This window comes from Triticum dicoccoides, chromosome 2B, assembly GCF_002162155.2.
Source record: "Triticum dicoccoides isolate Atlit2015 ecotype Zavitan chromosome 2B, WEW_v2.0, whole genome shotgun sequence".
Taxonomy (NCBI): Eukaryota; Viridiplantae; Streptophyta; class Magnoliopsida; order Poales; family Poaceae; genus Triticum; species Triticum dicoccoides.
In genome coordinates this window covers 217,908,071-217,918,859 of record NC_041383.1, presented here as the reverse complement: position 1 = coordinate 217,918,859, position 10,789 = coordinate 217,908,071, and the positions used below count along the sequence as shown (strand labels likewise).

The window sequence follows — 10,789 nt, the reverse complement described above, 5'->3', positions numbered from 1 at the left end:
CTTTTGTCAACGACAGGTTCTAGACAAAAAAAAACAGCCCAAGACACAAGATCGGAAGCCCACAAGGAAACAAAACAAAACAACATACTGTAGCACGAATTTTAAAAAGTTTTTATTGAAGAGTGATGGAGTTAGATGTGAGGTACTCACATCTAGATGTGAAATAGCAAATCTGTTAAGTGAGTCGGCAGCGACACCACCTGCTGGCTGCGAGTATTTCGATCAATGTGACAATCTGGAGGTGGTGAAATTTGTCTTTGCTCAGGAGACAGCAGAAGGGGATCGACGGAGACATGGTGTACCAATATTTCCCGGTCATGTTTGGTGCGTGTACTTTTTGCCTTTTCTCTCTCTTTGAGACATGTACACTCAGTTGAACCGTAGTGCATAAAATAGATTCAACGCGTATATAACTTATACAAACTTATTAGTATCTCAAAAGATGTTTGTGTGTACAAATGAAAAATTATATGCTTTGCTAATACAATTTTTACTTTATAGTTACATATTATTTACATTATAAGAACCTAGTTTAACTGGTTGGGGAAATGAATATACAAACCCAACACCCAAGTTCAACTCCTCATGGAGGTGAATTTAGGTTCCTATTTATTCTTGACGGTCAGGCTTTCCTAGTACTATAACACTAAGCTCCTTAGTTTTTAAGGTCTCACAATCAATTGAGGTCTCGAATTTAGAATTGGCTCATCCAATATTGACCAGGTCAACAATTTCACAAGGAGCTCTCTCATTCAATTATTTTAATACACCATGCTCCCTAATTTTGGAAGTCACCCATTTGATTGAGGTATACAATCTTTATGCCTTGATTTTGACTCGGTCAATCCTTGGTTGTGGCAATGAAATCTCTAACTTCATTAAACCCCCTTATTCAACTGAGATCTCCAATTTAGACTGGTTACACGATTGATTGGGTCGTTGACCTGGGCTTCGTGTTGAGATCTCTCGATGAATGGGTCCCTTGGTAAGTCCGGTGGTGCCGGCCTTAGTTGACAAAAGGAAAATATCGCGGATGACACATTTAACACCAACATGATACACGCGGCCAGCAACATAGGTAACTTTCTCATGTATTTGTATTCAGTAAAACACACCCTCCAATCACACAGTCAATAAGACCCACCCAAATACCACAATAGAAAAAGAAAATGATGCACTCACGGACAATTTGCTCCCATCAATCACTTCCCTGATTTTCACCACTGGGCCAATCTTCTCCTAATCTCCAACCATAAATTGACATATCCATATGTAACCATAATTCTGTAAAGTTTGTCTGTAGATATAGCATCTTGGATTAAAAGAACACACTCCATTGTTTCCCCCACACGCCAAACCAACTAGCACATAAATAATTTTCACAACTTAAAGAAATGACCATGTAAAAATAAAACATGTATAACCCCAAGAACATAAACGGCGCATTGTTGCGCCCACTGCCCGCCCTTCTAGTCTATTTCGGCTGTCTGAGGTTTTCCTGAGCTCTTTCTACTTTGTATTGTGCGTTTTAGTTTTATAATTTTCGGATGTAAGATCTTTTGCCATTTTGGAGTACATAATAAAAAATGTTGATAACATTTGTGGTCGAATATAAATTGAAAGCTATTTGGATGATTAACCATCTAGAACTCACAAGCTTACACCCGAAAAGATGTTTTTGGTTGTCTCATCATGAGTACAAAAGCTACACTTCCTATTTCCTTGCTAATTATGACGGGCAAGGTTGATAGTATTTGATTTTGTTGAAGAAGGCTTTAACGACACGACTACATCGATTACTCGGTGGTGCACCTTAGCAATCCCTAAACCAACTCTCATATGGTTATTGATGGTGTTGGAAACATAGTCAACCTGATCACAGAGATCAATTCATGTATGCAATCGAACAATAAACAAGAATATGAGATATGCAACATGAAATGCGGGTATAAGATGAAGTGCTTTTTTTTTACAAAAATAATCCAAATATATTACCAAAATTCACCGAAAGTTCAAAGCATCTCAAACATAATAAAAATTACATCAAGATTCTAAGACCAGTGAACGACTACTAGCGCTGTCAGAACGAGCCGCCGACGCGCCAATGTCGCCACTCCCCTACCGGAGCTCGATGACAGCCGGGAAGTCTTTGTGCACGTGCCTCTAAGGACGAGCACCTTGGAGTTGCAATCCTCACCATTGAGGCCTTGAATAGAACTGAAGCACCTGACACTAAATCTCACCCCCACGCATAGTACGGGAGGTCTTATCGACTCTCGTGTGTATGGAAGAGTAGCAAATGCTAAAACTCAATCAAACAAAACCATAACTCGATGCACTAAGCTCAACAACCCAGGCCCGCCACCGCCGTCTCCCACCACCTCAAAGCTAAACAACGCATGCGCCGAAGAAGCGCGACGCCGACAACCATCACCCGAGCCCCCTACTTGTTGGGGGCGCCTCACTGAGCGCCACATCCCGCTGCTACCAGATCGAGATGAGCTTTGCCCGAGGGATGCCATAGGCGGCAACAAGAGGGGAAGGAGAAGCTAGGGGAGGAGGTTGCGCTGGGGTGTGGCGCCGCCCGTGCCGCCATGGGGGAGAGGGGAAACTCTCTTGCCACCTAACCAGTCTGCTAGAAACTCATTGTTCAATGTTTGCTTTGACAACCAAGGAGAAGATTGAGAAATGAATTTCATTAAGATAATTAAACAGTTGGGACTCGACACATCTAGAATGGAGCGTAACTGCAGTGGGTTTTGCGATTGATCAAATGAGCAGATGTAGAGGTGCTAAAGGCGAAACTCTTACTGAAGCAAACACTAATTTTAGTTAAGCTCGATCCTTCGGTATCAACTAGGTACCACCACAATAGCAGTAATAACTGCAAATTAGCGACTCGACCGGAATGATTTTACTGTTAGACTAATGAGAAGTAAAAGGGGACAAAAAAAACGAATAGGGGACAGACTGCACAGTACAACCAATTCTGCTTCTCCTTATGGCATGTAATTTCGCAATCTATCATGTCCTTTCCGCCATCAATCCTGAATCACATTGGGAAGAATAGATGTTAGAAAATAGAAATGGTAAGCATAGTAAGCCAGAAAAAGGAATACATTGTACAGAACAGAGGAATGGATTAATAAAATTACAAGACAAGTGCCGGAAAATTCCCATTACTATCAGACTAGCCAAGAAAGAAAACAGATTTTTTCCTAAAGAAATTTCAAAAGAAACAAATAAATTATGGACAGTTTATAAATGTACCCGAAATAGCAAAAGCAACAACTTCCATTATCCTGAAAAGACTAATTAGGACCAGGGGTGGCAATTTTACTCGAAGACATGATTAATTCCACATGTTTCTTTAATACAGGGCAAGTGGAGGCAAACTATCTACATTTTAAACTTCTAAACAGGTATTTGCCTGATACTACCTCTGTTCACTAATGTAAGACATTTTGGCAGTTTGAACTGCCAGAATGTCTTATACATTAGTGAACAGAGGTAGCAGTATTTAAATAATAATGTTTGTACTGCCTCATCAATATTGAAACATGTATGCATGTGAATTGAAGCACTGCCTAATAATGTTCCTCATGTTACACACGTTTCCAATTTGAATACGAGCCACATTCTGGTAATATATTTGGCAGGAACCATGCAGGAATGCTTCAGTTGTACTGGAGCATGAAGTCAGAGACATACCAAAATCAGAGTTGAAAGCTTTAGCCATAAAACTTGACATGGTAACTTACCCTGAATCTCTTCCTATGATCTGACTCGATTCGCGAGGTGTAATGTTTCTTCCTTCCATGTACCGGTGCATCACTTTCTTCTAGTTTGTTATGTGCAGGCTCGTATTGTGCATTACGGAAGAAACCTTCCCTGTCCCAAGTCACATCATAGTTCACTTTCAACCGTGATCCTTCCTTTAAAAACAAAATAAATGAGTCAGCTTCCATTATGCCGTCTAACACAGAACGCAAACACCCATTAGACGTTAATTTGTATTGTGTAGTGATTAGGGTACAAAGATAGATGTCATCAGTACTAGCCATCCGTTAGCAACACTGAAAATTTCTCTCAAAATGCGTGGACCCTTGAGAAAATATTGATGGAGTGAGTTCAAAGGAATATACTCTCTAAACTCTACATTTCTTTTACTTATTTAGTTGATGATCATCATGTCAAAAGTATTTATAATGGTATTTCCTTCTCTTATTCAATGAAAAAGCACGGAACAATGGCATAATCCATTAGAATATTGGACATCATGTCATGCCAGGCAACTAATGTAATATAAAAGAAACAATGAAAACATGAGCGAATATCAAGTGCAAGTCGTCTCACATTGTAGGTGAGATCTACTAACATTTCTGGTACATATTAGAGGGAATATCTTCCATCAGAGCTCAAAACATGTCATGCATTAGTGCACTAGAGTACTAGACACCGCATCAAACGTGACCCTTGTGTGCAATCACAGCAGTGAGCAGTGGCAATTTCCCTAATATCTCTACAGGGAGCTAGTAGAGCACCTGTTACAGTTCTCAAGCGGGGCTCACCGCCGCCTTGAAAATTCATTTTCCCTTGTATGGTACTCCCTCCTTCCCATTATCTAAGGCGAATAAGTTTTTGGCACGAATATTAGCGCATGGCTGATTGTTACTGGCACACACGGTTATTAACGATTCCTCCACGATATCCTAACAAACGTGGTTGACTGACCCATGAAAACAATAGCGGGTCAGGTCCATATAGCGCACCACGTGCCAGTTCTATAACTGCAATGTTTGACCTATCCACAATTAACGATCGTTCCCAAGTAACTAAGCACAAGAGAGAGAAAATAGTGCAGGCTAACAGCTAATACGCCTTACATCTCGGGATTTTTTGGAAAAGCTTAGACGCCTAAGAATTTGGGAAGGAGGGGGTACATCTTTTACGAGAAGCAAGAGGCATCAAAGTCGTGGCAATGGTATGACGAGCAGCAGTCCTAGAGGACATGTAAGATTGCATATGTTAGGGCAGTCCATACATGCTGTTGTGGGCTTGTGGCACAGTTTGGTGATGGTTTCTAGGATCTTGACATGGACGCTGAGCTTCCAACACTGGTAGCACCCTTCGACTGGCCCATCACGTTGTCACTCAAAACTGTATCGTCAAAGGAGGGTGTGATATTTGTAACATTGTTGGGGCATCTTCCATGATCTTACAAATACTTCAGGACAGCCACATGATGCTCCCCCGCAACCTTGACGTCTCTTGCCTCTTCAAGAAGGTGTAACAGCAAAGGAAAAAGGGCCGCAACAGCTGCCAATGATGGCAGGGCCTAACAAGAACTAAAACAGGCTGCATGACTGCATCTATGGAGGTATGGCTGGAATTGCTATTGATCGCCAATGTACATAAGGACAGGGCCACCTATGGGGTCAAGTACATTGAGCAGTGGGTTCAAGGTCAATTTTAACACATTTCAGTTTCTTGTGGATGTTAATGCACTAGAACATGACATGTTTTCAGCTCTAAATGCAGGATGTTTCAAGCCATTATGTATTGGAAAGGCCTTCTGTACAGACCACATCTGTTTCCTGGAGTTTAATGCACTGGTCGATGACAGGTTTTTGGGCTGTAGAATGCAAGATATTTGCTTATGTGCGTAATTCAAGTGTGTTGGGAGTACTCCTGATTATTGTTATCCCTTCTTTACACCATAGTTCCCAGTATGACAGATATCAACTGGGCCATGTCACTATATAACAGAAGTCCACTAAAAGAGAAAAGGTACTCTGCCATACCAACACAAGGATTTGGCGTGACTTAGCATATAAGTAATACCATTTCAAGTGCTTCTGACAATGATTAGTAAAATATGTAGAGTTCACAATGTTATTCCTTGTGGCTCACTCCATTAGGGTCCACACATTTCATGAGTAAAAATCCTATAAGTTTTGCCAAGCAGTGGCTTTATCCGCACACAACTCGCATATACGCGGCTCAACTGGTTTTGTATTCTCGCACAAACTTAGACGTTATTGGACCATATAAGTTCACCATAGGATTCACTAGATGAGACAGTAACTAGACAAACCACAAATAGGTAAAAAAGTCACACAAGTAGATAAAAACTGCCACCCTTAGAGGTGAAGATAACACACATGAATAGGAAAGATGTATTCTCTACGTCCATATATTACCATTTCCAATAGGCAGTTCTAAAATATCAGCTGCGCGGTGATAAATATGGATTTCTTATAAATAGAGTGAAGTAGATCTTGTCATGTTGTTGTGTTATGTCTGCTTCTACTAATAGGCGTGAAGGGTGAAACAAGTAATAGAATATGCAAACTTTACCTTCTCTAATGACCGTCCACATAATGCCTTCATTGCATTGTGGAAATCATCATAACTCTCAAATTGCACCCACACCTTACAATTGAGTCCAGATATAAGACCCTTATTAGTCTCATCTTTTTTTTCTTCCAATTCATCATCATTAGAAATATTTAAGGTCCTGTCAATTGGAGGGAGATGTCAAAGAAAATGATTGTGTACCACAAGTTTAGGGAGAGGTAACAACAGTCAACCAAACATCTAGAGGGCACAAATATTCACGCTGCCTTATGAGCTAGTAAGAAATTTCTGAAGCGATATGGATCAAATATAAAATATTAAATGGAGAATATGTTTATCGCAATTCTAATGAAGCAAATTACAGGACATCAATTAAAAACTCAGATCATGGCCTAAGGCAAATCCAATTAGCCATGATGAACTTAATGAAGCCAGAATTTAACAATGAAGTTTCAAAGCAATATCTGGAATGCTATATAGTGCATCATATCTTAATTTGGTCTGGATTTTTTTTTCCCACACGAATAATGAAGAAACAATGTCAATCATTGATTTTTTTTCATACCGTGACATCTGCCACTTATCTACAGCAAACACACAAGATACCCAACGGCCAGGATTGTTCAGATTTCCTTCACACGGTAAGCCAGGGACCCGGACCCATGGGCTTCCGCCCTACTCGCATGTAGTTTAGGGAGAAATATGAAATCAGCCCATGTAATATTCTTGCATGGCCAGTTGCCACTCCAAAAACAACATAAGGGATTTTTTTTATTAGATTTTTTCTAAGTTGTAACATGTGTGTCAGGAGGTAAAACTAAACAAAAATATAACAGTCACAGCCTGACTAGTCAGAGTGAGTGCAATGAATTTATTACAATACTAAATAATGTCTGGTTATCTGATCATGTTTGGATATTGCAGCCTGTGCCCTTTGTGTGGTATGGATTTCACGCGCACAACTGTACAAATGAAGAATGGTTCCAAAGATATATTGTTTCACATTTTGATTCCCAAAATTGCTTATTATTGCCAAAAAGAAGCTTTTTGCAATGAATTCTTAGTACTAGTTGTTACTGGTTTTATGCGCACAAGTTATCTTGGTCTTGGAGACTCGAACCATAATCTATAATAATCAGATAGAAAGCAAGATGAGAAAATTACGGAGGTTATACATGAATGGTGTCATATTAGAAAACATATACTGTACTAAGGAGTCTTCCAATGTTAACAATTCTCTCTATTCACAGTTCAATAACTATGTGTCCAGTTTGGGGACAAAACAAGGCGCATGAGAATAATTATGTACTTACAAACAAATCAGAAGCCACTGAGATGAACAAATAGTAGTCCAATGTTTCTATTAAAGATATAAGGTAGCATGAGTATAAAGTTAGTGTAGGTGTCTTTAAGCCTTAGCAGTTTCCAGTTTTGTGGCATTAATCCTTTGGCTTGTAGGGTTGTAGGCCATAGGCACAAAAATTGATGGTAGATAATGAACCAAACATGCGTCACGAACACCAGACTGCACCTTATTTTACCAAGAGCTGAGAAGATAGTGTGGGTGACCAATGTGGATGCCTTCGACGATATCCTCGTCTCTGCAAACCACCTCGATGGCACACCTCTCACAAGAATTGTGTCTGGTCTTTTTGCTATCTTCCTCACCGGATTCCCTGAAACGAGCAAGCATCGATCAAGTTCACCTAGTAGCAAATCAAACCAAGAATAGCCAATACAAGAACCAGCCCATACTAGTACTAAAGAGCTCGGAGGCGTAAAAATCCTCCCATGACTTCTTCATCTCCGTGAAGTCATCTGAGGCGGGGATCTCGACACTCATCCGGTACATAACCCCCTTAAGGTTGAGCTCGATGCCATCTAGCTTCTCGACCAGGGAGCTCCGCCACTGTGAGTACTTCTTCTCCTCCTGCTCTGGGGTCATCTTCTCGGCTTCGTCGTCTCCTGTGCGGTTGCTTGGGCGGAGGAAGGAGAGATCGCGGACGTACAGGATGCCGGAGGCGACGGGATCGTCCCGACGGCGCTTCTGCAGGTCCGGGAGGCGGCTGACGGACAGGTCGGAGTCTTGGAGGAGGGAGAGCGAGAGCGGCGGGTTGCGGAGGAAGGCGAGGAGCGCGGACTTGAGCTGCCACTCGTCGACGGGGCTCACCGAGAGGTCGACGCGGGAGAAGGAGAGGAGCAGCTTCAGGCGCCGCGCGAGGGATAGGCCGCTCGGCAGAGGGAACGGCTCGGTTGGACGGAGCGCGGCGGCGGCGGACATGGCGGCGCGGTGGCTAGGGATGGCGTCCGACGGACTGATTTTTCTTTTTCTTTGACCGGCGGAGAGACTGGAGACGACACTTCAGAACTCACACGAGGGGCCACTGCAAGACGATTAGAGCATCTCCAATAGCTTGTCTATATGGATGTCTATACTCGTTTTCCACGACGTGAGCCTAAAACAGGCGTTCAACAGTTTGTCTATATGGTCGTCCAAATATACACATCCTCTAAATCGACCTCGACAATGTCCACGCCTAGACAATGTGAAGGCGTTGTCTAAACTCAGCTGTAGTCATGATTTCTTCCTCTCTCCAGCAACGACCCACCTGTCATGGTCCCCGTATATAGACGTTCTGATGCAAAACTGGATGTGTATATGAGGGAATCTTTTTAGACCATTGTCTATATGAATATATAGACATCCAAATATACACATGCTATTGGAGATGCTCTTAGCCGGACGCAAAACTGCTCCCTGGCACACTAGTAGTGAAAAAAGTGCCAATGCCACCAGACGTCATTGATAAAAATTTAAAAATTAGTGGTGTCTTTGAAACCCGGCATTATTATTGATGGTGTACAACATGTATCACTGCATCAGTAATATTCATCACCAGGGACATGTTATGTTGGCGTCACGCCATCAATATGATTTTCACGTAGAAAGTTATACAACAATGCTTTCCCAACTAATTTTGACAACATAATTCACTTAATAACAACAATAAAATCAAGTTTGACAATACTAAGTGGAGGCAAATGACAACATTTAAGTTCCACAAAGTACTAATTAACATAGCAGGCATTTGTAACACATGTTCAACAAAAGTTCAACTAGATCAGATGCTAGCATAATACGAGTAGGTGTCGTGCATGCCTACTAAATAGACTCCTTGGCTGCCGGAGTAGTAGTCTGGAGTAAGTGAACCAGAGCTGCCAGTAAGCTTGTAGTAGATCATGATCTCCTCACGATCACACTCGAGGTAGAATGTAGCTCTCTCCCCAACTTCCACCCCGTAGGCATCTGCAAGGTCTCTCCAACCACGACGTCCGAGATAGGTGTGTTGTGCCTCGTTTGTGACAAGACAAGTAAAGTTCTGGGTCGTCTGTGTAGAGAAGGTATTGGATGCAACTCAATTGTATTCCAAGAGTCTTTTGCAATATATACAGGAGATGTCTTGTGTGACAAGCCAACTAACCCTATCAAATATCTAGAAGTAAGATATACATGACTAGAGATAAGAGAGAGATCAATCGGGAGATATGCACAGATATGCCATGTTGAACACCCCCTGCTCCCGCAGTCTAAGCATCGGTGAGGCAAAGACTAGAAGGGAACTCCTGGAATGCAGCGCTTGGCAATCCTTTGGGCATGATGCCGACAAACTATTGAGTGGTGGGTACATGAAGTCACGAAGCTCACCCAACTGAACCTTCTCGAGCACGAAGTGAACATCCAGCTCAATGTGCTTGGTGCGTCTATGATGCGCCGGATTGGCAGCGAGATAGGTGGACTAAACATTGTCACGAAAAACCACCGTAGCCTTGGGAACGGGGACCCAAAGCTCGACAAGAAGGTGACGTAGCCAACATGTCTCAGCTATAATGTTGGCCATCACACGGTGTTCGGCTCCGTCGTTCGAGCGGGACACGATGGGCTGTCACTTAAAGGACCATGAGATGAGCGAGTCGCCAAAGAATACACAATAGTCGGACGTCAATTGTTGTGTGTCGAGGTAGACGGTCTAGTCCGCATATGTGTATGCAAGTAGCTCGGTGGAGGCGGAGGTACGCTGCTGAAGACCATAGGTCGGCGTGCCACGGATATAGCGAAGTATGCGTGTCGGCGTTCTAGGAACCAGGGTACACAGACTTGCCTGCCTGCAGCCCACGGCGTGGCTCCATCGATGGCCTGGTACGACCCATCTTCAGCATCGACAAGTCAAGACCCTCGCGAGGGGCCAAGCCTCATGAGGTGGACGACATCAAGACCTCTTAAAGGAGCAGCCTCCCCAGGTGGCCTCCTGAGGAGCGGAGATTTCTATGCAAGCACTCACCTCATGAGGCTGAGGTGACTCCAGCCATGACGACCTAGGCCAGGCGTGCGCCAGCGGGCGCAGAGCGGCAGGTTTCCTCTTTGGTGCTA

General features: G+C 42.7%; 1 protein-coding gene across 1 annotated transcript; it reads right to left on the bottom strand.

Moving 5' to 3' along the window:
• Nucleotides 1-2,737: 2,737 nt before the first annotated feature.
• On the bottom strand, nucleotides 2,738-8,737 carry LOC119363164 (A-kinase anchor protein 17A-like). The gene is made up of 5 exons (XM_037628476.1): nucleotides 8,116-8,737; nucleotides 7,892-8,036; nucleotides 6,361-6,520; nucleotides 3,762-3,935; nucleotides 2,738-3,047 (listed from the first exon to the last, which is right to left on the bottom strand). The coding sequence occupies exons 1-5, from the start codon at nucleotides 8,639-8,641 to the stop codon at nucleotides 3,042-3,044; spliced, it is 1,011 nt and encodes a 336-aa protein (XP_037484373.1). The 5' UTR covers nucleotides 8,642-8,737; the 3' UTR covers nucleotides 2,738-3,041.
• Between the last annotated feature and the right edge of the window lie 2,052 nt (nucleotides 8,738-10,789).